Genomic DNA, 25153 nt, shown 5'->3' with positions numbered 1-25153 from the left:
TTGACTGAAATGATTTAACATGGTGTAGATGAAAACTGTAAGAACACTGAGAGAGGGGGATCAGAACATTATTTAGTTACCTCATTTAATTTTTGCTTCATTTAACCTGAATCAAAGTTTCCTTTTGAATTAAATACATTTCATCTAGTTAAAATGAACAAAAATATTTATTGCTGTTTCAACTGATATCGAAACCTACTTATGCAGTGTCCAGTACCAGTTTGTGCTGTAGGTATCATCTGTCTGTGCATTTTGACTCCAGTACCGGAACTACAGCTCTGCCTGGAGGTACTAGATTGTATTTGCTTTGCAGCAGGTGCTGTAGGAAGCCCTTCCTGCCACTATACTCTTCATTATTTTAAAGCAGTGGTAGGAACCTGCCTTGTACTGTCTCTGACAGCCTGGCAGTGCCCCCTTACTGAAGCACTCTGTAAGAATACAGTGAGCGTTCCTCTGAATTCTAGATACTTTGAGGTATAATGTAGTAGGTTTTTTTTTTTAAGAAAGGAAAAGCTACATGGATCGTTATTCCTAGTGTGTTTCTGCAGATATACATTTAGTTAATTTGGGGGAAATAAGCACCCTAAACAGATACAGCAACAGTTCTTAACAGCTTATGCTTTAAAAGGCAAGAGAGGAGCTGTATGTAACACTACCGTTCAATTGACATGACAGCTTATGTTAGGCCAAACCCTCTTGGGATCAAGGGATTTTTTTCCATGCAATCAATTTAACTTTTTAAATATAATTTAGTACTTTTGTTGCTATACAACAACTACCTGAAAACCTCACCAGGACTGCACAAGTAGACCACAGGGCACATTCATTCATTCCAGCTGTGCTGTAAGAAGTAGAACCACTGCTAAATAAATAGCTAGATTGCTACGGAAGAAAGCACCTTCGCTTGCCTTTATTGAGAAGTAGCAGAATCCTCCTCAGCCCCAGAAAGGTGCATGAAAAGTTCTCCAAGTTCTGTTACTTGATCATCTGCGCCGGTCACAGTCCTACTTTCTCTGTCTTCAATAAAGTCCCACAGACGAACAGAATTGAAGAACTGCAATAGGAGAAAATGTGATTTAGCTTGGCACAGGTCAGTTAAAAGTATTTTCCCCTATCAGGCTTCTTTCCTCATTTAATAAAAAAACTGAAGCTGAGACTTAGGAGTTGGTATTTATTAATTCAGCAATACTTGCTGTTATTACTTTAACAGCGCTCTTGTTACAACATAAGTATTAGTTTATGTCAAATAAGACAGTAGTAATGAGCTGTATCTAAGTAGTGTTAAACTAGTAGGCTTCTCTCAACCATTCCAGATGCTAGCTGAGCTATAATGAGACTTTCAGAAGGCTTTAATAACTGTTTTAGCTGTGAATAGGACCAGCTAGGTCTGGGCAAGCGATACTAATTTTTAATACCACTGTAGGTGGTATTTTTAAGGGTGGAAGGTGGAAGCTTTAACTGTAGAATCTCCTTGAAAAAAGCCTGCAATGAGAAGCACTGGTTAAAAAGATGAAATCTTGCTATTAAATGAAAGGTGCCTGCTCTCCCTGATAACAAACCTCAGCCTCAAGGAAAGCTGAGGGCTACTTAACTTTTCTGAGGCCACCCATCGTATGAAACATCTTCAAGTAGTGCACTTTACATTCAAAAAGTGTTTTCAATTACAACTGTCTGGAATATTTCCTTACCCGCACGGTTCCCTCAGAGCTGAGCTGTTTCCTTGGTTTTTCAGGTTCAGCTCGTGTCCCATCTGGATAGGCATGAAGGTAAAGACACTTTCCTCCAAAGGGACAAGTTCCTTTCCCTTGTTCAAAGTACTTGCACGGTTTTTTCCTGATTCAATGACAAAAGAGTTGTTGCCTTCAGCTAGTGAGGAAGCAGATCACTTTCTACTACTACTACTGTAGTTTACTAGTTCCATTAACATACCAAGAGTTCTGGTCTCCTATTCCTTAACTTGTAACAGTTAAAACAGATTGGAAAGAAATCTGTCTGGTGGACAAAGAAATACATAAAAGAGCAGCATCATAAGTTTAAAAAGATAAAACCTTAAGACGCCGAAAGTGAAGGATGTTCAGAGAATGCCACCTATCCAGCACAGATGCATTTTTATCACAGTGAACAAACACGTTGCTGTTTTTGTAGCATTCCTCTACAGTGCTATCACTTTGTTTTTATGAATGAGTTCCTCTCATCATCCTCTTTGGAAGTTCTGTGGTAATAATTCTATTATTAAGTTTCCATCAGCTTTGTTGTTCAGCTACATTGTTGGAGCTGTTTAACCACTTTCTATAAAGGTGTTATTTGGGAGGGAGTGGTGTGATGGGTTGTTCTCCAGTGAGAAGTATCTGGAGGAAACTACAGAGAAAGTGCAACTGAACATGGAAACTTAATGTGAAACAGCAACACAACTGATACCTACAACCTAAACACAGCCTATCAAATAGCAAATACATTTTGTTATTTCATAGCAGAGAAGAAGCCGCAACAAAAAGAAACACCACCCCAAAAAGCAGGCAGTGCATTCAGAAGTGGAATTGCTCTGTCTTAGAAACCTGGAAGTCACAGAGCACTTGTATTCTAACCTGTCAGTCAGGATTTCTCCTCCTGCAGCATGGATTTGTACTGTGACAATCCCTGCTCTTAGCTTAGGCTTCCCTTTAAAAAAACAATATTAGCATTTTTTTCTTTCTATGAAATAACACATCCTCAAGTTAAACTAACTGCCAAGAGATCATTCATAAAACCCTCTGGTACAGAAATTCTTACGTACAACACAACACGTTAGTCTTAGCTGAGCAGTTAAAGTAAACACTTTTTGTATTCTCAAAATACAACACCAAAAGCCAAAACCCAACTTGTAACAAAACTACCTGACACCACTTTTCCAACTTTTAGTTTACTTACGTAGAATGTGGTCATTTACAAACCACTAAGCCAAGATTTTTAGCGCAACTTACTACTCTCAATACGAACTCCTTTAGAATTAAAGTGTAAAACCACAATGGCAATAGGGTAGTGAAAACAAACAGCATCTGAAGAACCTCTGCTGCCCAGAGAGGTTGTGGAATCTCCTGAAGATGTTCAGAACCCATCTGGACGCCTGCCTGTGTAACCTGCTGTAGGGAACCTGCTTTAGCAGGGGGGTTGGACGCATGCCCAAAGGTCCCTGCCAACCCCCACAATTCTGTAATACTGTAAAGTGATTTTATTCAAATACTTTGTCTAACAATAAATATAAAGCAAGAAGCTGGTCTGGACATTTAATGGAGTAGTACTGCTTTCAGCAGTTCTGCTGTTAAGTTGTAAGACAAAACTTCCCAAGAAGCTGAAGAGCTGGTAGGACAGCTATGCACAGATTTAACTAATACCTATACCTACTCCACAAGGCAAGTTTAAAAAGTTGGTGCACGTCACAGACTAAATCTGTACACCATTTCACAAAATAGTCATGACTCATTTGGGTCAGGCATAAACCTGCTTGTTTCCCTTTAAATTAGTGAGGTAAGCAATGGTTCCTCATTGTTCTGTCAATGAAGTGACCCTTACATACTCCAGGCAAGCACAGCCTTGCAAAGCTGCTGTGAAACAATGCATTAACAGACCTCCCCAGTGCTCCAATCACCAGGCAGATCTTTATTAGACAATAAAGAGAATGGAGTGAGGCAGTATTTTACATTTCCAGTAGCCATTACAAAAGACCTGTGAATTTTTACCCCATATTTCAAGATGCTATCGTAAAAATTATGTTTTTCTTCCTCCTTTGTTTTCCTCAGTGTGTGACAACCTTCCAGGCAGCTACGTCCAATAGAAGGCACGTGTATCCAGTTTTGGCAAGTGAACTGAAATAACCTCAACATTTCAGAGCACGAGTTCAAGTAACTTCTGATCTATAATTACAACAGACTCTTTGATAGCAGTCACAAAGTTCAGCTAATTAAGAATGGTGTGCTGTTACGAGAGATTAAGCGTTACCTGTAGAACGGATTGCAATTACAAAACATTTAAAAATAGAGGCATTTTGATTGACTGACTCTTGGTGTATCTCAAGGACAATGTCAGTAGCATTGTGGTTGATGAACTTACCCTACTCCCTGCTTAAACGCTTCAATCAACTCGTTTTTCTTCTCCTGGTCTTCTACCCAATATGTGCTGGGAATGACGAACTCCGATATCACACGGCACTCTGGGCAAGACCTGAATGGATCAAGACAAAGCAGCAATGCTTTCTTACTTTCTGAAAGCCATACTCAGTATCTTAGCCAGAAACTGCAGGCTCCAGAGACAGCCTTGCCAGGCTGATGCACCAGACAGCTTCACAGCACATACAGGCACGTTTGTTACTAGCTTCAGCTGAAATGATCCAGCTGAATCGTAGAATGACTTGGGTTGGAAGGGAGCTTGAAGATCATGGAGTTCCAACCCACTGCCACAGGCAGAGTTGCTGAATGCAGTAAGCCCTGTGCTGCTTTGCATTTATTTCAAGACTCTAACAAAATAGATGTTTCCTGAAGAAATGTGACTAAAGTTCCAGTGCACTTCTGTGTAAATGGAACCTGCTAAGCAAGTACTTCAGCTCACATACAGCAGAAAGCCAAACCAGATGCATAACAAAAAGGATTTTCCCTAAGCCTGACCTGCAATCTACCAGAACTGATGAGTTGTTAATTCAGTGGTTTTATAAGATGGATCTAAGATCAAGAATCAAATATGCACTTTCTGGTGCCTCAAGAAGCCTAGGAGAAGCTTTACTACCCCACCACACAAGTCCCATGGAACACATGGCATCTCTGCAGGCAGTGCTTTTCAAACTAATCCAAGTCCCTCCTTCAGAGGAGCTTTGCAAAGACCAGTGTGCCAGTTATGAATAAACATAAAAAATACGTTGGAGGAATTTGCATTAGTATCTAATCCATACACAAACCTGGCTCCAGAGTGCTGTTCCTATAAGAAAGCCACAGTCCCTGCTGTAGGCACAACATCTCAGTACCTGTCCATCAGAAGCCTTGCTCCAACAGAGGCTACACTGCACTGAGATAACAGTTGCATTGAAGTGAAAGTTAAGGGAAGTTTTGCAGAAGAGTTTATTTTGGCAGAGGACTGAAAATATTTCCCACCTCTTCCTCAGTGAGCTTGTAACTTGGAAGAGCTTTCAAAGAGATTCTAAAAAAGGAAACTGCCCTAATTGGTTGTTTAAAATTCTTTCTTTTAAGGAGGAGTATGTTTGGAATACATTTTATATACAGCTAGAAGACAAAGGAATTTACTCGGATACAGATGTGTGATTAATGGGAGATCTAACTTGAGTAAGCCACAGTTTACAGAAAAATGCAGTAATTAAGCACACACATAGAAAGGAAAGAGTTACTGCTTCTGCAAACAAGTTCCTGTGAGTGAAGCAGAGGCACAAGTTAACTCAGTACTCTGCAGTCCACAAGTCTGTACTTTGCTCCATTGTTAATGCAATGACAGAGGCTTAAGTTACAAAGAGCCAACATGCTGGACTGCAGCACATCAATACTGCTACCAAAGGATACCTGATGCATCCTACTTGGCCTTGAAGGTAATATTATGTAAACTTCTACCACTCGGACCAAGATTTTCTGAGCTCAGATTTTACTACTAGCTGGGCTAATATTTATAGCTACAAGATCTCTGATGACAACATTTATTTCTCTATCAAGAGACAGTACAGCAGAGCACCCACCTCACTGACACAGGTCACAAAGAAGACGGGCTGGTTAACATGAACTTACTTTATGATTGGATTCTCAAACTGCTTGGCACACCTCCACTGCCGGATGCAGGACAAACAGTACGTGTGATTGCAGTTGGAGAGGATCCCAAACCTTCTCTCTGAGGCTGATGGCTTTTCATACACCACTTCCATGCAGATGCTGCACACTTTGTCCTGACTTGCCTGGAAGGCAAAGGCCTTCTCCATCTCGTGCTCAAACGCTGCCATGCACATCTGTCACAGGAGACATGTCTTTGGTTATTGTAGTCTACGTACTGGACTGTTCCTTGTAAAACCAAAGTGTCTAAGAGAGGGATTTATTACAGGAAAAACATGAAACACTGATTAAGAGCATCATTACTACCCATCATCATCATATAATTTTAAGAATTTTAAGGGTGATCACATAATTCAACCCTCCCATGTTCTCTGCAGCTTTGTAAGTATCAGAGGTAGGGCTGCCTAAACTTAATTTACACCTGTCTGCACCTGTTACAGAGCAAGTGTTACACAAGGCAGCACCTCAAATATCCCTAAGTCCCATTTAATTCAGGGTCCAGAATGGATGCTGCACTCAGGATGTTACTCTGTTTATCATTAAGGCCTCATCTCATTCACCGGGCACTAAGCTTTTCCCTAGATAAGGAATTAGTCTCTTTCTATGGGCCTTCCTACAGCATTTCTCACCACTGTACTCAGCGGTGTATCATTTTACAGCGCTACAAGCTGAGCTGGCGGTTATTCCCACATAGCTTTACCTCTTCTTTCTGATGTTCCCAGGACTTGACAAGTTATACGTATTTAACAGACTTTAAATAATAATAATAATTTTTAAAAGACCAGAAAATAATTCCACATTAACAGCAGCACTTTCACTACCGCATCTTTCCACCCAACACAGGACTCTGCCTCCAGAGCTCAGCACCTGGCAGCAGTGGTGACAGCTCACTGTGCCAGACGTCAGACTCCTGGGACAAGAGAACTACATGGCACGTTTGGAGCTACGTGCTGAGATCACAGAACTGGAGATTTTGGTTATTTGGATTCCACTCCAGGCACTGGAGAGACTTCTCCAGTAACCACTAAAACTTCTGGTCACTCTCCTCCTCAGCCCTGGAAACTCCTGTTCCTGACCAGCCCTGACACAAATCCAGTGGCCAAGAATAGAAAAGGGCAGCCTCTTACAGCCTTCTTTACCCAAGCAATTCCTCATCCACTCTCCCTGGCCTTCCTAGTTAAAGTTCATCTCCAAAATCTCTGTGCTCTGCTCAGGGTGTCCCATCTTACACTGCCCTAGAACTGGCCACAGACGAGCAGGGACACCTGAAGCAGTGACCCAGTAGGCAGGCAGGGGGATCGCTCCGAACTCACTGCAGGCTACGGTCCCTCTCCCCCACCACACACAAGGGATCACTGCGACCTCCTGTCAGCTACAAAAGACATCTTCCCAAGGAGAGTTCTAGAGTATTTGGGGAGAAGGCTGCAGGCAAGTTTCCCGTAAGAAAGGGGGGGGAAAAAAAAAAAAAAAAAAGAAGTCGCTGTAAAAAGCGGTCAGCATCAATCTTACCACTGAAGTCCTGGATGCTCGTCATTCTACAGATAGACAGAGAACAGAACAAAAGCCCTTCAGAACAACAGGCTATTCCACAAGACACACCTTTGGATTTTTAAAAACAAACCAACCAAATGTTGCACTGAGTACACGTATCTCGTACCAATTTCATGTCAACATTACCATCTCATGAGCCTTCCTCTGTTCTTGGTCAAAAGGGTGAAGCACTTGCAGCCCACATATTTCACACACGTCCCCGTGCAGGTAAAGGCAGCGATCCCCGAAGTGGCATGCTCCCGCTGCAGCGTAGGGACACAGCTGCTCTCCATCACCAAAGGAACTTCCAGCTACCGGATCTTCCAGCCCAGTGCAAATTGCTTCCAAATATGAATGGGGTTTCATTTCCACATTATCGTTTCTGTCACCGCAACACACCACATTATTTGTGGCACTGGCTTTTTCCTTCTCTTCATTCAAGCCACACAGATCTTAAAGAAAAATGTAACATCAACAATACAGCACACAGCACAAAACCTACACAAGAAGCTCCTCATGCTTTCTTTTCAGTGACTACCAGTTTTTTTGCTTTTTAAATGTCTTCTAAATTAAATCTCCTCAGCCCTAAGCCTCTTTCACTCCCACATTACAAGAATTCTCACAAACCACCTATTGAAAAGACCAGTTTAAAGGTCTCTTCAGCTGTCCTCTGTTTACAAACATGGTAAAACACCCCTCATATGCCACATGGGTGTAACTGGCCCACTCCGTTTGACAGAGAGAACCAGTGGGAACAGCACCAGCAACAGGGCCCAGCTGCTCTGCCCCAGGACATCAGGCAGAGGGATGGATGTCTCAGTGCTCATGTTCCTGAGCACTGCCACCATCCTCCGCTCAGCAACACCTAGCATGAAGCAGCCAGGCTTCTCACCATTTTAAATGCCCTCTAACTGAGAACAAAATGCACAATAAGATCTGATGGGCAGGGATACCGACCAAGAAACCCACCCCAAACTAAAAACATTTTTCAGGACACACCAGTTTAAAAGCCAGTCAGTTATTGTAAAGTCACTAAAAGGTACCAGCCGGCGCAAGTGTTTAAAGAAAAGGGGCCTCACAAGATAAGGAAGGTCTCCAGCACCTCTCCCGCTATCCTTGAAACTCAAATTAAAAAAAAATGTGAAAAACAACCCAACTCCTATCAGAACAAGAGGACAGCATCAAGGAGGATAAGCACAGTACCCTCCTACTCACTTCTGTCCCTGAGCACAAGCGTCTTCTTCTCCCGTTTGCCACTCTCACGCAGCTTGCTCTTGGTTGCGGGTGCGCTGTGCTCGGGCGCAGGGCGAGGGCTGAGAAGCGCTGCTGATGCCACAGGAGGAGACACTGGAGCTGCTGCACCCCCCGAGGCAGGGAGCCTGATGTGGTCATACCTGCGAGAAACAGAGTAAGCGCTGGAAAAGCTCAGCTTAGGGCACAGTGGAGGAATATCTACTTTGATTGTATTTATTTATGGAAATAGTTGTTTTAACAAGTTGCCTGCAATGTTCAAGTCTCTTTCAAAGCCAGACTGAAAGGCTTCTCAGCCTCAGCAAATGGATGCCTCTGAAAGCACGTCGAGATTTTCCTCTCTAGAGAGGCCCATCACAGCTGAAAGAACATCATTCACAAGCGTGTTAAACCAGGTCTTTGTCATCCCCACGCAAACAGCTTTGCTGACGTTTCTCATGGAAGCAAAATTAAAAAGATGTGCAGTAAGGACTGATGATCTGTGATCTCATTCTCCCCGTCCAAGCAGGGACACGGGACTTCCTGCTCCCATACCAGTGTGATGCCGTGTTTGCACACAGGACAGGAAAGGTTCCAGCTGACTACAGAAACATGCTCTCAGCAGCAGAACAGAAGCAACCAGTACAGTACAGAGGCTTCTCCACTAAAGCCACAGACATACCTAGATGCTAGAACATTTCTGATGGGAACAACAACAACAAAAATCTCCTATTTGTCTGTCTTTTATTTAGTTCCCCAGATTTGCCACAGCCATCAGCGGCCCATACACACCGAGGGCCCTCAGCTGTCCCAACACTGCTGGAGCAGCACAGCAGCATCCTGCAGCTGCCATCAGCAGCTCCATACAGTGCTAATACCATCTGAGCAGCTTACAAGAGCTGCAGAGCTTGCTGAAGTGCAGCTAGATGCAGGTCTGATGCCACTGGCTAAGTCCAGGGAAAGAACACAACATGGTGACTGCAGCCACACGACACCCTGACACCTTTGGCTGTAGACGAGCAAACAGACACAGGATTCCATCTGCCACCAGAACAGCTTTGGGAAGGTGCCCCTGCTCTGCAGCACACTCCTAACGGCACAGGACATTCCCTTGCACGCTGCATTTACCAAAGCACCTCTACAGAAGTTTTAACCCAAAGGCCGCAGTAAAAGGCATGGTACCACTGCCAACAAAGCTGAGGGGAGCATGAAGAAAACCTGCTTTGCTCTAATGGAGACCCAAAAGCCCTCTGACCTCAGCACGGGGATGTGCACGAACAGCCGTGAGCTGCACCATGCAAAGCAGCACAGCGCTGCTGGGACACTGCCATGCCTCATAAGGCCCTGAGCAAACCTTGCAGCCTAACGCTGCCTCCTGGGAAGCCACACAGCCGGCGTTCCGCCTCTAGTGCCCAGCAGTTCTCACGATAACAAGAACTGGGTGAAAGCACGTGAAACCTGGTGTTTCTTTTCTACGGGATAAGATAAAGTGCAGTCAAACCATAACACTACGCCCATGTATGCTGGCTTTAGCAGGAAGAGAAAAAAGTTCACTGCTGATATATTATTTCGTCCTTTTTGGCACTCAAACACCTCATCTTTCCTCAAGCTTCGAGTGCCCCCCGGCTCGGCTCCTCAGAAGGCACGGCGGCGGCTCTCACCTGCAGCGGGATCCATAGGCGCACTGCCCCTTCTGGTAGTACTTGCAGATGGTGGAGGACTTGCTGTTGGACAAGTCGTGCGAGAACATACACTTGCTTCCCTCCCGGCACACTCCCTGCACGTAGTACCTGGGGAGAAGCACCCGGTCACGGAAATGGATTCGCTCTGGGAGGCGCCATCCCGCGCGCAGCGCCGCCCCGGCACGGGCCTTCCCGCCGGGCGCACCCCGGGCCCCGACGAACCGCCACGGCTCAGCGGGAGGCGCTCCCGGGGCAGCTCGCCGGCCCGGGGCCGCGTGGGGCGCGGCCTCCACGACCCCGTCCCCTCCGCGAGAAGGCCCGGCCGGGCGCGCGGCGCTCACCTGCACGTCACCTGCTTCGTGCTCATCCTCGCCCCGCTCCGGCCTCCCCCGCCCGGCCGGCTCCGCGCGCCGCACGCCCGGGTTCCGCGACGCCGCGGGGAAGGGGCGGGGCCGACACGGACACAATTACCCGACGCGCCGCACCATCGAGACGCAGCGCGGCGGGCTAGAGCGCCGCTCGGCGGGAGCCATGGAGGCGGCCGCCATCCTGCGCCTGCGGCACTGCGGCGCCGCCATCTTCTGCCGCCGGGCGCCCCTACTGTGCCCCGCCTGCGGCCGCCCCCTGCGCGGTGCCGGGCTGCCCGCCGCCCCCGTGCGCCTGCCCTGCCCCTTCCGCCACGGGCACCGGCAGCCCCGCGCCTTCCTGCTGCGGCCCTCCGCCGGCAGCTTCCTGGGGTACGGCCCGGGGGGAGCGGCGTGGGTGGAATGGCGCTAGGCGGCGGGCAGGGGGGCTGCTCGGGGTAATAACTGCCAGATCTGGGGTAAGCCCGGACCGGACCCGGGTCTGGAACGGAAGCGTTCTCTCCCTGGGAGCTGCAGCGTTTTGCCTCCCCCCATCCCACCGACGTAGGTCCAAGCAGAAGTAGCCCCTGTTCCCAGAGACACCCCACGGGAGTTCTGACAGGACAAGCGAGGCTCGCACCTCACAGGCACTGTTTTTCTTTCAGAGGATACGACGGGAACTCTGATCTCCACGTCGGAATAACCAGTACTCAGGGTAAAATGTATTTCACAGCTATCTGACAACCCCACTGCCCATCTCCCGTGTGCACTGCGACTGCACCCCGCTGCCTAAGATCCTCAGCCCTGCACAGCAGCCCTTCCAGAGCCTGCTGCTATCTCAGGCTGCGCACCCGCACAGCCATGCTGGTGAAGAATGCGTGCAGCAGCAACTGCAGCTGGGAGCTCAGCTACTGCCTGCAGGAGAGTACCACATACAGATCGAAACCCCACATCCCATTAGTTATCTTGCCTTGCAGAAGTCAGCATGGAGAGCGAGTCAAAGCCATCCTGCCACTCTTCTCCCAGTTCCACCTCAATGCTGGGGAGTTGCACAGAATGGAAGTGACAGGTGACCTGTATTCATGACAAAGAAATAAAAGCGAGGCAGCAAAAAATTCGGGGGAGCTTGGCTTAAGCAGTTATTGCTAATTCTGAAGTCATGCCTAGTTAAAACAAACAAGCAGACGCCATTTCAACAGTCATTACAGGTTCTCAGAGCAGAACAGCCCATCAAGCAGACATCTCAAGTGAGATACTGCATTAATAGAAAAATGGTCTGACTGGGAGGTTTCAAAAAGAAACCCCGCAGTCCTCCAGTTGTTTTCTTTATCAAAAGATCTGAAATTACATTGTAAAAATGACAACAGTTCTTTGATACAAGTAAACACTGCACTTTCTACTCTGTAGTCCCAGAAGGTCACTGAAGGGAAGCTAGGGTCTAGTTAGAAAGAGTGACCTTAAGAAAAAAATCAGTAGCTTTCATCACTTAAAAGTGCACATGAATCCATTTTCTCCAGTACTACCTGTCAGCCTGCTGCTCTTTATTTTCAGGAGTGGTGTATAATTACAATGAAGAAGGCATTCACAGAGATGAAACTGGATGGGAGCAGTGCATTAGTGTCCCACTAGTACAGCCAGATATGTTTGGGCTTCGTCAGCAGTGGGATCACCTCCTAGAGGAATTTTCTATGGGAGAGGAGTGGCTTCCTCACAGGTATGTAGCTGAAAAGGTGAATGCAATAGGAGTATTTAAGATGATAAATAAGGTTATTCTGTTTTGGATCCTGTGAGGTTTGTGGTTCACTCAGCTCCTTTGAACACAATTCATAACAAACCAGTCTAAATTCTTTCAGATTGACTTGAAACTCGGTGATCTTGCTGAACAAGAAACAAATGTTTTTAAGCAGGTGAACTATAAAAGATCTCTAAGAGAACATTTAAGAGAAGTTTTCTTCAGCAACAAAAGAACTGCACGAAAAAGAACACTTCACTGGAACACTACTTTTAAGAGTACACTGCTAGGTACTCTGAAGTGTGTAACCTCATGGCTGTAGACATCATGGTATATAAGAAGTCAGTCAAAAGAGGTTTCAGCAGAGGTTTAAGTTTTCAGAGATAACGTATTATCTCCTTAATAGCAGGAGATGAAAGAATTTGACCCAGATTGAAGATGTATATAGAACACAAACCTATTGGTTTTTCAAGTATCTTTGACATTTCTACAATTCCCAGTGCTTTAAAGTTATTACTAAAATTAACTTGATGTCAAAAAAGCAGTGGTAGAAAGCGAGTAGATGTATGCATCTTTTCTACAAGCTTTTCTTCCATTTTCCCTGTCAGCCACCTCCTGGCAAAACCACCCAGTTTTTCAAAAATAAACCAGTGACCACTTAAACTGCTGAAAACAGGACTCGAAGATGTTAAATCAAGTCCTCTGCTTATTTTTTCAGCGGACTGGAACTGTGCTAAACTAATCCTGTAACTAATTTTAATTTTCTTGTTTACTTTCCATTTAATGCAAGGACAGTATACGAGAGCAGCAAAGAACAGTGGCTGCAGACGTGAGCAACAACATCTTAAATTAATGAGATACTAATTTCCTTGACAAGACAAATACATGCTTTCCAAAATCAGGTGCTAACTGGAAAACACAGATGGTAATGAGAAACCTATTACAGATTCTTTTGCATTATAAATACAAATAGATGCTGTAAACAAAATCATGGAACTGGTTTAGTAACGCACTTCGTGCACACATTTTGTACAAGTTTCCAGAACATGCTGCAGTGCTTGGCAGACTCAGCACTGAGCTGAAGTGAACCCAGCATTTTTGCCATTAAGTTCCAGATGTTTTGCACTGCACGTTGACGATGGCCACTCTTGGAAGTTCCTCCTGTTTATTTATTTATTTACAATTATTTTTGGTAAATTAAGTACACTGTAGCAAATTCTTGCTTACTGCATGGGAGCTCATAGGTCACTTCAAATAGCCTCAGCAAACCAGGGGAGCTTTGAAGAAAACAGTGAGAAATTCTGAACTGGGTTCAGGGTTGCTTTCGATAGCTCTAGAACTTGCAAAAAGATCTTGTAAATTCCCAGAGCTGAGATGCAAGCCTTGCAGAAGATTCCCTGTGGCAACACAGACCATGGAGCCACCGACAGTATGAGGCAAGGAATGACTCACAGGGCTAGAAAGAACAAGGGAAAAATGACACAGGATGAGGTGATTACAGAACAAGCCTGAGGATTAGACAGATGGCAGACAGTTATTCAAGGCCAATGGAAAAAGCAGCACTATGTGGTAAAGGAAAGGAGTAAATTACTCAAGTTGTCAGTGGCCAACATGAAACATTTGGTAGAATCTGGAAAACATTCTGACACTGAAAAACACAGGTAAGCATCATATGCTCCTAGCTTAGCATATTGGAGAAAAGACAAGAACGTTTTAAATGACTACTGCTATTTAGTTACTGTTTATCCTTCCACTGTTGGCACTAATGATTGCCAATGGGAATTTGACTGGTACACTGTACAGCAACAGGATCAACATATCAGTGATAAAACAGAGTTGATTTTAATTAAGATTCCAAGTAAATGCCACCCTGAATGAAGCATCTGTGGTGCCACATAAAGTTACCACTGCAGGAAGACGTTTTCAAGATAACAGAGTAACAACAGATAGAAGAGCAAAGGTTAACAAGGTAAAAACCAAATAAGTATTAAAAAAAATGCTTTGAAGTAATTAGTGCTAACTCTTACTAATGAGATCTTTTTCCTAGGTATGAAGAACGTGACCACAACTGCTACACATATGCACTAGCATTCATTAATAGCGTGCTGACTGCACAAGGAAAGCAGCAAATGAGTAAAAGTGAATTTACAGAGAAGTTTGTGATTCCACAGACAAAGAATGCTTCCAAATACATTACTCTTCATCAGGAGCTAACCACTAAAGAATTCTACATTGTACCCCTGCCTGATCAAGAAAAACAGTGCTGAAAATAACAAGTTGCAACATGAAAGCATCTACGAAACGCTACAGGAGAAGGAAGCCTTAAGACACCTGACCTCATTAAGATACACAATCTGCCTGATGTACTTAAAAAGACAATTAAGTTTACATATGTTAAGCTGCATATCATGGAAGGATCACGAAACTATGGGTATTTGAAATATCATGCTTGCAATATACACAAAAAATTGCTATGGGAACTACTACCGTTGAAAAATGCTTTCCTATTCACATTCACTGTATGCTGTGTTCTGTTGAGACATTTAATATTAGAAATCATAATGGCTGTATAATTACGGGTTTTAACAAATCAACTGTTGAAATAAGCTCCTTTAAACCAAACTTAATTTTCCCATCACACGTATGGAAAAAAAAAAGGAATTTATGCTTGCATGCTGCTCAAGTCTGATGTCTGTCACAAAGCAAAGTCATTTTCCTTCAACCAGTAGTAAAGCATACAGTATTCATAACAATAAATCCAGTCTCACTGTCAGACACATTTCTTTTCCAGTCCTTCTTTATGTTTTACATGTTTATTCCTCAAACCAAGACAGATCCATAGTATTAGAAGATGCACAGTGTCCTATCTGTAATGAACAACAGGCTCATCTGGATCCATCTCAGAGAGAAAACTTAAGAATTTTTCAAAAAGCAATTTATGTTTAAAGAAATAGGGAGATGCTCCAACAGTACTTCTACCTATTGTACATTACAGAGAAGTGTATGCTGAGGACAAAATTCTACTGTTCATAATTCTACACACTTTTATTTACATACATTCTAGCTTAAGAAAACATATATATCTTCCCTTCTACTAGCTTCTGCAAAGTAAATCTAGACCTGAACTAGATTTAAGTCCTGTTTCCTCAAATACAGAGAAACAATCAAACCACTGTGGTTTTGTCCGTATCTAGTTTATAATTTTGTATACACATACCAGAAAGACTACACTTTCCCACCCCCATCTTCTTTCACTTCTTGCTAAATTCTAATTCGTAGTGGCTTTAAAAGCATATTCAGAAACACAACATGATAGAGACAACCAGCTTGAAATGCTCAATTCTGCCGCTGTTAAGAGCCCTCCTATCCAGAAACCTTTACAGCAATTCAAAATTCTTTAGCTAAGATTTGGCTTACAAAAATAAATTACAGCATGCTATCTCTGAGTATATCAGAATCCATACCTCATTTTAAGTTTTGAATTTCAACTGATGAAATATAAATACATGGCAAAGTATCAGGATCCTGGTAGAACTAACTGCTATAAAGCATTTGTTCTAACAGCACCAAAGCATGAAGTATAGTCATCTCTAGTTACAACACTGTGCCACATACAGTCAACACACACACACATTCAGCTTGAAAAAGCAATCACTCAGTTGACATTTCCACTTTACATCTTTCTATTAAATGAACAGGATATGCTTGGATTTCACACAGCATTTATACATACCAACTGAAAATGCGGATAGAAACTGATGATGAGCCATTGTCTCAGGGATCAAGTAAAAAGAACCAACAAAATGTTTATAACAAGAATTACATTCTTCCTATACATTCAGTTACAGATCATCTTGCTCACTGCGCTCACGGGAAGACACCCAACGAGTTACAATCAGTTCCTGAAATAAAAAATAGCAACTATTATGGAAGGGAAAAGATGAAAAAAGAACCTCAATGAGATGGTGTTAAGCATTTAGCAGACCGACTTATACGATGTAACCCCTGAAAACAGATGAGTTGTCACTGCTGAAGTGAGCTGGTCTCTTAGGTGTCTGGCCACCCTGCCCACAGCAGAGGGGTGGTACTCAGTGACCTTTACGGTTCCTTCCAACCCCAGTCATGACTCTTTGTTCCTTAGTTTTTAAACATCCATAAACCTTACACTCTCCATAGTTATCCTTTTTTTCCCCCCCACACAAATGTTTCACAGTAGCAACATTCAAATTTAGATTGGAAGACCCGAAGGGTTTAAACAGGATGTAAAGCACTTCTTGTATCTTAGGGCACAAATAAATCTAGCTATTTCATTGCAGCCATGCGTGTAAAAAACAAAAGCCTGCTAAAAAGCAAGCAACAGTTCAAGAGGGCTCTCTTATGGTAGGCTGTCGTGTCCAGCTGCCCCAAGGCAAAACTAACACAGGCGAAGGAGTGAAGTAATTACTCACCTGAACCTTAATTCTTTTCAAACATTCTGGTGTGGCCATCTCTTCTTCAGTCATATCAGATGGTCTAATCAAATAGCATAACATAAGTTCCTGTTGATAAAGAGAAAACACTACATTAATCTCAACTGATTTCTCTCTATACACGTTTTAGATTAATTAGAAATGTAGATACTAAGTTTCCTACAACATGTCTTCTCAAATCAAGTCAGAGAAGATCTGTATAATTTCCATATCTCATTTCCCTTATCAAAGCAGAATCCTGTGTTAAGTTATGATTATAACTCAACAACTGAGCAGCATGATTATGAGAATAAAAGCATTATGTATGAAGGTCTATCACAGAAACAGCTTTTGGAAACTTTCAATTCTACAGTTGAAAACAAAATCCTGGTAGATGGAGAGGGATTTAAAGACAGAAGTGGTAACTGGGAAAGAAGTGTCCCTTGTGTCTTTCTACAGTTCTTCATGCAACATTTAAAGTTCCTGCAGAGGAGAGAATTTAATAAACTTCTTCCAGATGTCATGTGGATATTGACAAATGAAACTTGCCTGCCTGCTAGCAGCTCAGTGTGTTCTTCTGCAGAATAGAAGCAGAAGAATTCCCTTTCCAGCCTCATGCCCAACTCCATGTATTTTGGAACTAAACTGGATATTTATTATTTCAAAGCTATTTTAAAATGAGTAGCTTACACAATTACCTTAGAAGCATTAACAGTTGTTCTGTTCAAGCCAGACAAGGACATCCAGCTCAGTGGTCTGCGAAGAGAACCTTCAAAATTGTCATCAACTAATTCAGCAATGACAGAGTAACTGGAAAACAAAGCAGATGGGACAGTTCACAGAAAGAAAATAATTGCTTTAAAACTGTATAGCTTAAGAATTCGAGCCAAAAAAATCTGTGTTAAACAATAGGCCAGCATGCAGTAAGCAAGCTAAGAAACTTGAAGTCTCTTTCCACAAGGCAAGAGGAGAAAAGATCAAATTGCTAACACACTGACTGGCACTTTCCCTCCCTACCTTTCTGCTGGTACTTAGAGTTATTCTCTTATGAATGCCAACCTGATATTTAGAAACAATTTACTATTTAGATGTTGAACATGACTAGCTAAGGAATAAAGATAATTATCATCCCTTAACAATCATGATTTTTTCCTTCCAAATTACATAAGTTATCCATACCATATACATTCAAAACTCAGTATTACTGCATTCATCATGAGTGCTAAATATGCTCATTTCAAATTTTAATTTGTAATATTTTACTACTCTCACAAGAATACAATAGAATTGTGTTCTTAGTGCCTCTGTTTAAAGGGGCACTTTTGCATTTCCAGTATGAACACATCTGGGTAAGTATTTTGGGTTAGGAGTATGTGCTTAACTAGCGATGACACTAAATTAGTGTGAGAGAAATTTTCTAATTTGAAACTAAGAAGTTAGCCAAGAAAATAAGCTTCAAACCTTGCATGATAGAAGGGAGGGCCCTTTCGATACAGCACTGAAAAGGAAGAGAAACACCCAAGTTAGACAATCACAGTTACTGTCCGAGTTTAATATCTGGGTCCATAAATACTTTCATACGCTTCATAAATTTTAATTACACTAGGCAAAACTTCAACACTTTTCAATTTTGCTCAGAATTAGATTTTCCCAGAAAGTGAAGGGGAGAGTAGAGAGACAATTACTATGGCAGCAAGGCCAAGGAAGCGGCAGATAAAAATGTAGAAGAGCCAAAAGAATTTAGCAATTGCCATGAGGAAAAAGAGCTTAGCATGGAATTTTTCTGCAACAGATTCATGCTTTTAATACCAGATCTGCAACACAAGTTGAGCCACTAGAGTACAAGACGAAGACACTGAAATCCTGTTTGAAGCAAGCACCTTCCACAAGTTTTACAAGAGGCCAAAGGCACAAGTTCTTAAATACTGCTGCAGTTCCATCGATAGAACTTTTAGTGTGTCTTTCTCAGTGCTCACATTTCCTGCCTCCCCTGTCATGAGTTTGCAAGAGGTGCCTTTCTTGAACCAGAACAGGTTTTCTTATACAGCTGGCTTGTCAGGAAAAGCATGAGTAGCACCTCATTCCAGCAGCAATCATGATTTGCACATTATCCATTGCAAGTAACAACACTCGTAGTATCAATTTGAAGAAGCTACAGCAAAAGAACAAGAATCTAGAGCGCAGGGCTCGATCTTTACCAGCCTTAAACTAATCCTCTTTATCTAGCACAAATCCAAAGGCAGTGATATGCTGAACAACAAATTCAGGCCAAATGAACGATGAACAATCACATATCATCCTGATGTATAAATCAGGTGATCAGTACCAGAACCTTGCTGATTTGTATACAATTCATAGAAAATATCTTTCTTCACACACATCTTCCCATAACAACAGGTGTAACTGCACTGTTTACACCATTGTGAGCTGAATGCAGCTCTTGAATCACTTAGCAAAGTATTATGGACACTTCTAATTATTTCTGCATGACAAAAAATTCCTACCATTAGCAAACAAGCAACCATAAGAGATTCTGTTTCTTAATGAAAGCTACTCACAGAGATCAGTTCCATACTTCAGTCCAACCTTGGGGACCCATCCCTTGCTGCGGAAGTAATGATACGCCATGTAAGTAGTTTTAAAACTAGGCTTCACTTCGCTGAAAATTTCCCATAGCTTCAAAATAGTTAAGGGCTCCTAAAAGTCACAGATGAAGGCATGATTAACATGATTATATTCATATTACAGCACATACAGAATACTGCGTGTAGCAGAGAGTAAAAGTAAAATATCAAATATCATGGTCCCAACATGACGAAAATGAACTTCAGGGAACAGAATGCAAGAACCCTAAATGTAAGAGAAAATTGTAGCTTCCGTTTAGTTTTTTAATCATTTCACAATCAATCCCATAAGGCTCTTGTATAAAAAGAAACCTGATAAATCTTAAACTAGAACCATAGGAAGATAAAAGAGTAATCTATGTATATATGATTATGCACCATATTCTTCCATGCCGCCTTCCCCCATATTTATTACCTAAGCTGCAACAACCAACCTTCCTCTACAGGAAGATCCTGCTTGCCTATATTTTGGCAGCTGTATTTGCCATGGTAAATAAAACTCTCAGACCGATATGTTATAAGCAGAAATGCTATTACTTGTAAGAAAAACTTCCCAATTACTCTCCTTGCTATTTCCTCCTTCAGGATTAAGAGCATACAATATTGTCATACTTGGTAAGAAAATTTGTATCAAAACAGATCCAAACGAATGGTATCCCCATTCATCCAATCTCTTACCTCACCATAATAAATAGTTAAACATCCCAGAGCGTACACCAAGAAAAAAGCCTGAAAAAAACAGAAAGAATAATTTTAACTGGAATCTAGACTCTTCTTGGAGTTCATATTCCATGCAAGAACAAAGGCTCACATTCATTTTATACAGAAATCAAGACAGACAAGTTGCTTGTGAGTTTCTTCTGGAGTTTCTCTTTATGACCTTTACATTTCAATAGATACAGTACTACAAAAATGAGGCACATGCTGTTGACTCCTGAAGGCACTGTATTAAAGCTGTGAAGCGTATTAAAACTCTGAATATATTTAGAAGGAGCACAACAGAAACAGGATTTATATAAGTGAAGAAGGGAGAATCCTCTATGTCAGAGACAGGTATTAATGTGTACTCTATTTGATACATACCTCTTCCAAGCTGAGTTGTAAATATTCAAAAATCCTAAATGGATTTCTTCTGCATACTAGTTTTTCTTTCTTGACAAACTACAACAAAAATGTACTGCATTACTAAGATGTTAAACTGGAAAAAAAATACCAAATTCTTAAGCTCACAGTGACTATAGCCAATAAAAAAATTAGCCTTACATTTTCTTGCTCATGAGCAGAGCCCTCTTCAGGACATGAGCTACTTTCTTCTTCTTCTTGCACGAGCACATATTCTGGAGCACGTTCTCTTGACTTGGCCATGTTGCACGATTCTCGCTCGGGACCCCCCTTAGCCTTGCAGCCACAAGGCACATGAGAACCACACTTCTGGCAGGATGCTTGGGCTGCCTCTTTCACGTCAGCAGGCTCCTGTTCCTTAGAGCCAAAAGCAACCATGGGATCAGACGCCGGATCTCCTTCCACACAGGCTTTCTGGCAGACTTCCTTCTGACACTCCGGACTTGAAGTCACTATGTTTCCAGTATCTGCAGAAGACTGCCTGCAAAGTTCTGTATTTTCTGTGCTTGGGCCCATTGTGTGGCAGCTATCACCGGTTTGATCAGCTCCATCCTTTTCCAAAAATGGAAACTCAAGAGGCCTAGTGTAATCCTCAAGAATTTTGGTCACGGAGCAGCTATCAAATCCCTGCTCTTGCAAAACGCTTTTAGCCCACTGAACACGATGCTGGTACCTAGTGAACAAGTGAAATAAATGAGAAGTTTCTGGGCTTTACATCCTCTAATTAACACCTTAAAAGCAAGCATGTAAAGCTTTGTTAATTTCTGCAGCAACAAGCACTCTTACAGAATACTATGCAAGAACCACGCGTGATGCAGATTCAAGGAGCAGGAACTTGGCTGGAGAAGACCATTCTCCCACAGAAGCCTTAAGTATGAATTCTCTGCAAAAACATCTCTGTATCAGAGCTCATGTGATTAAACACTGCAAGCAGGACCCACTGTACAGAGTTCTCTACTACTGAGAGCAGGTATCTTCAACTTATTTTAACTACCTTTGAAACGATGGCAGAGCAGAAACGTGGGGAAATCTCAAGGAGAAACTGCCTTGAATTTTAACCAAACCCCCCTCATCTCCCAGGAATAACAGTAATGCAAGCACAGAGTTATTAGCTGAAAACTGTAAATATTTCTTCTAATATTTTTCAGTGAGTTACAACAATCTCAGCTGTTAGTTTGTAGTTCTCATTGAAGATAATGTTAATATCCAGTTTAAGACAATAATCTCTCTGTGAAAGTTTCATGCAGCTGAGTACAGTTGTCTTAATCAAAGCTGGACAAATCTAGTACAATATTCTTATTTCCCAAAACTTTAACACAGTCAGAGATCAGGTAACGTAGAACAGCAAAGGCAATTAAATGTAAATTTGGAGTGTCAACAACAAACAAATCCCCTCTGAAATATCCTAACAAAGCTACGTAATTCAGTGCTGTACTTTTGTTAAAGAAAAGACTCCTCTATGTTCTCTGAGGATTTGCAGTTACAGATCTGTGCTGAGACAAGCCACACCGTACTCCTGCACCAACACCACGGCACTTCACTAATGCCCAGCTGCCTTTGCTGACACATTCAGCAGTCACACAGCAGCGTTTCTGCGAGCAGCAGTAATGCCACTACTGTTACCTAAAGGTGAGGACCCAAGAAGCTAAACTTTTAAATTTATATCATTTTTTTTCTGTCATCGTAGAATGGAAGCAAACACAGCGACTAACACGCCCACTCTATGGTTATGGTTAGTTCATACGCTATTTAAGGGGAACAAAATAAATGTGGCCCAATACCCCATTTTGTTAAATGGGCAAGCTAGCAATATTAAGAGAGAATATAGGAGAAAAAAATAAAGCATTTACGTAGTATAAAAAATAAGAGCTGCTTCAGCCCACTCTATATTAATTCAATAAGGAAATGGGAAAGGTCTTCAATAGTCTGCACCAGAAACCTCTTATTCCCCCTCAGCTGAGGAACAAGTTTATTATGCTTGTACCCACACTTAATCTTGGCTTTTATTCAGCAGTTAATACAGATAACTTTACATGAAAAACCATGCTGAGTATCACTTAGATTATTTCCGATTTTCTGAACGTGATTTATAAATGAAATAAAAAGAAGCAGAAGTCACCAGCACTAAGAGCCCGCAGCCTGAAAGCAAGTAAGATAAAACACGAACTAAGTTCTCCTGCCTTCTAAAAGAGAAGAAAAAGTAACATAAGCTGACTTACTTTTTTGATGTAATTATAGGCATGTTTAGGTTGGCACCTGTTATTAAGAGAAAATCATACACTGCATCATCAACAAAGTTTTCATGTGATTTTGAACATTGGGATAATTACTCATGTTTTCAGTAATCCATGCCATTTTGGTCCTACTTACATTGGTTAAGGACATGGGAGAACTAGAAATGGCACAGAGGTACCAGAGGTAAAGCAGTATGCAGAAGACAGCTAAACACACTGTTCTTCTATAGCCTTTACAGAGACAATGGCATAAGGATACTATAAAAGCCAACGATGTCTGTAGGATTTAACTGTCATGGAAAACATGGATAAAACATGACAGTTTCTCCTTAATGAACCAAGAGCACAACAGATGTAACTAGCTATTAGTACATTAAAAAAATCCACATATCCTTGCCTTGTGATTTCATGGACACTAAAAACTGCAGTTTAAAGCCAAGGAAAGCTTGACAGTTAGAGGCAGTAAAGTCCAAGGATAACACCTTTACTTAGCAGAGCTCCTGAACAACTCAGTGGAGACTAGAAGGATGTATGGGGATAACTGTACACTTGTTTATCCTAGGAATCTTGCACTGGCCGTTATCAGAGACGAGATACGGAAACAGACTGATCCTTAATCCAGCAAAACAGATTACTTTGTGTGTAATTTATAGACATACATTCAACGAGTGAAATCAAAAGTATTACTAGAGTAGTGAAAAGTACAAGCGGGCAACAGCTTACCCTGCCATTTGGAAACCAGTGAGGGATCAGAAATGCTGTACACTGGTCGACTTCTTGAAAGAATGCCTTTTCCAAAATAGCCCTTCAAAGCAAAGGAAAAACCCTCATTTTATCACCAGACAGAAGAAAACATCTTTCCAAACTACAGAATGTTTACTGCCTTCGTCTGCTGACAAAAATAACTGAAATCCTGCAGCCTTTAATCCTAGCCCAAGGCTTGTTGTTTATCTTCTGATAACTAATTTAATATTTAATGTTTGCACTTGTAAATTTAACCAGGGGAATGCTGGGTCTTTTTACTCAGTTTTAAATATTTGTCAGGCAACATCTCTGAGCCTCTGAAAGCAGAGACAGAAGAAACACCTGTATATTAACACTGTGACAATGCGTAAGGAAAACAGAGGGATATAGCTACTGCGTGAGAATGTGGATGAAGTGGTACTTGGCCATAAGAGGCCTAACACAGCTTATTTTATTCAAAAAGTATCTTCAGTTAATTCTAAAGTTACAAGAATTTTTGCAAGTACTCCTAAAACCTCAATATTCCAACCTTCCGACCCTTAAAACAAGAAAATACTTCTGTAGGGCTGCACACAATTTGATAATATAAATAAAGATAACAGTCACAAAGTCTCCACATACTTTTTGCTTGTTATTTTTTCCTAACGTCACTTCATTCCAATTTTCCGGGATAAGAATGAAATACTTCTGCACATTTGATACGGAATACGTTTTGTATTTGTTTCAGGAGGAAAGACAGGGAGGATTCCTGGCGGCTAATGGGGAACGGCAGCGTAAGGGCAGGCAGAGCTCAACCAGCACCGGGCTCGCCCACGGCCGGGACACGCTGCGCGGGGCGGACAGCACCTTGTTGTACAGCTGATCCATGTCCTCGGGGTCCCTCACCACCACGCTGTTGTTCACCATGTCAGCCCGGCACATCCTGAAATCCCCCACACCGGCACCCACAGGGAAGGGCGCCTGGTAGCACTCGAACACCCTTCTTTTCCTTCTCGGGGGATGGAAGGCCGCTTCGGCCATCTCCCTACGGTAATATCTCCTCCTGAAAAGCGGAATCAAGACGCATTCAACGCTCGGGTTAACGTTCACGCCCGTCCGTTCCAGCGCTGCCCCCAGCAGGGACGCGCAAACCCCGCCCGCCGGCCCCGCCCCGCAGCCCCGCGCGGATCGAGGCGAACGCGGCGCGGCAAGCGGGCCTTTCGAATACGAGCAAGCACAGACCGCAGCACGCGGCCGCCCGAGCGCAAACCGCTTTCGGTAGCGACCAGGACGAGCTCCCAGGAGCGAGCCCGGCTCGGCGGCCGCCCCTCAGCGGAGCCCCGCACGCGCCCCGCCCGGGGAGCGGCCATCACGCGGCGCCGCGCCCCGCGCCAGTCACACCGCCCTCCCGCCCGAGGGAGGAGGCCGCGGCGACCACCCACGCGGCGCCGCCCCGCCCGGCGCCGGCAGTCCCGCCCGGGGGCGAGGTGTTGTGAACCGGGCGGGGAGCGGGGCCCCCTCGGGGCAGCCACCACCCTCGGGGCGGCCGGCCCGGACCCGTCGCCGTAGCGACCGCACGCACCCGTCACCGCCGCCGCAGCACGAGGAGGCCGCGCGCTGCTGGGTGTCACCAGAGCCCGCCTCCAGGCGGCCGCGCCTGCGCGCGAACGGTGGTGGCGGCCGCGCGGC

General features: G+C 43.2%; 3 protein-coding genes and 1 long non-coding RNA gene across 10 annotated transcripts in view; 2 read left to right on the top strand and 2 right to left on the bottom strand.

The window, feature by feature from the left end:
- MKRN2 (makorin ring finger protein 2) overlaps positions 1-16183 on the bottom strand; it is an 18756-nt gene extending 2573 nt beyond the window's left edge. For 2 of the 5 annotated variants that reach the window (XM_021409308.1, XM_021409309.1), the window contains exons 1-8: positions 10579-10711; positions 10217-10345; positions 8541-8719; positions 7473-7777; positions 5757-5971; positions 4087-4197; positions 1689-1833; positions 909-1054 (exon numbers count right to left, since the gene is read on the bottom strand). In XM_021409308.1, the coding sequence (XP_021264983.1) occupies positions 911-1054; positions 1689-1833; positions 4087-4197; positions 5757-5971; positions 7473-7777; positions 8541-8719; positions 10217-10345; positions 10579-10604 (1254 nt within the window). In that variant the 5' untranslated portion in view covers positions 10605-10711 and the 3' untranslated portion in view covers positions 909-910. Of the gene's footprint in view, positions 1-68; positions 1055-1688; positions 1834-4086; positions 4198-5756; positions 5972-7472; positions 7778-8540; positions 8720-10216; positions 10346-10578; positions 10712-11551; positions 11658-16046 lie in introns of those variants that run through there. The other 3 variants (XM_021409310.1, XM_021409311.1, XM_021409307.1) reach the window with 3 other exon arrangements.
- On the top strand, positions 957-4013 carry LOC110404737. The gene is made up of 2 exons (XR_002442473.1): positions 957-1090; positions 3777-4013. It is a non-coding gene; the product is annotated as an uncharacterized LOC110404737 (long non-coding RNA).
- MKRN2OS (MKRN2 opposite strand) lies at positions 10733-15086 on the top strand. Of its 2 annotated transcripts, XM_021409322.1 has the most exons (4): positions 10733-10974; positions 11247-11296; positions 12133-12295; positions 14361-15086. In XM_021409322.1, exons 1-4 carry the CDS (start codon positions 10769-10771, stop codon positions 14578-14580), a joined length of 639 nt encoding a protein of 212 aa, XP_021264997.1. In that variant the 5' UTR covers positions 10733-10768; the 3' UTR covers positions 14581-15086. The 2 variants fall into 2 exon arrangements, with proteins under 2 accessions (XP_021264997.1, XP_021264998.1); XM_021409323.1 differs by lacking the exons at positions 10733-10974; positions 11247-11296 and adding an exon at positions 11303-11650.
- On the bottom strand, positions 15111-25153 carry TSEN2 (tRNA splicing endonuclease subunit 2). Of its 2 annotated transcripts, XM_021409305.1 has the most exons (12): positions 25047-25153; positions 24332-24527; positions 23465-23546; positions 22727-22763; positions 20649-21180; positions 20469-20546; positions 20064-20114; positions 19320-19458; positions 18223-18259; positions 17460-17571; positions 16762-16851; positions 15979-16215 (listed from the first exon to the last, which is right to left on the bottom strand). In XM_021409305.1, the coding sequence occupies exons 2-12, from the start codon at positions 24503-24505 to the stop codon at positions 16156-16158; spliced, it is 1392 nt and encodes a 463-aa protein (XP_021264980.1). In that variant the 5' UTR covers positions 24506-24527; positions 25047-25153; the 3' UTR covers positions 15979-16155. The 2 variants fall into 2 exon arrangements, with proteins under 2 accessions (XP_021264981.1, XP_021264980.1); XM_021409306.1 differs by lacking the exon at positions 25047-25153 and having other exon boundaries at positions 15111-16215; positions 24107-24471.

Source organism: Numida meleagris, chromosome 11 (assembly GCF_002078875.1).
Source record: "Numida meleagris isolate 19003 breed g44 Domestic line chromosome 11, NumMel1.0, whole genome shotgun sequence".
Lineage (NCBI taxonomy): Eukaryota > Metazoa > Chordata > Aves > Galliformes > Numididae > Numida > Numida meleagris.
This window is presented reverse-complemented; position numbering and strand designations above follow the sequence as displayed.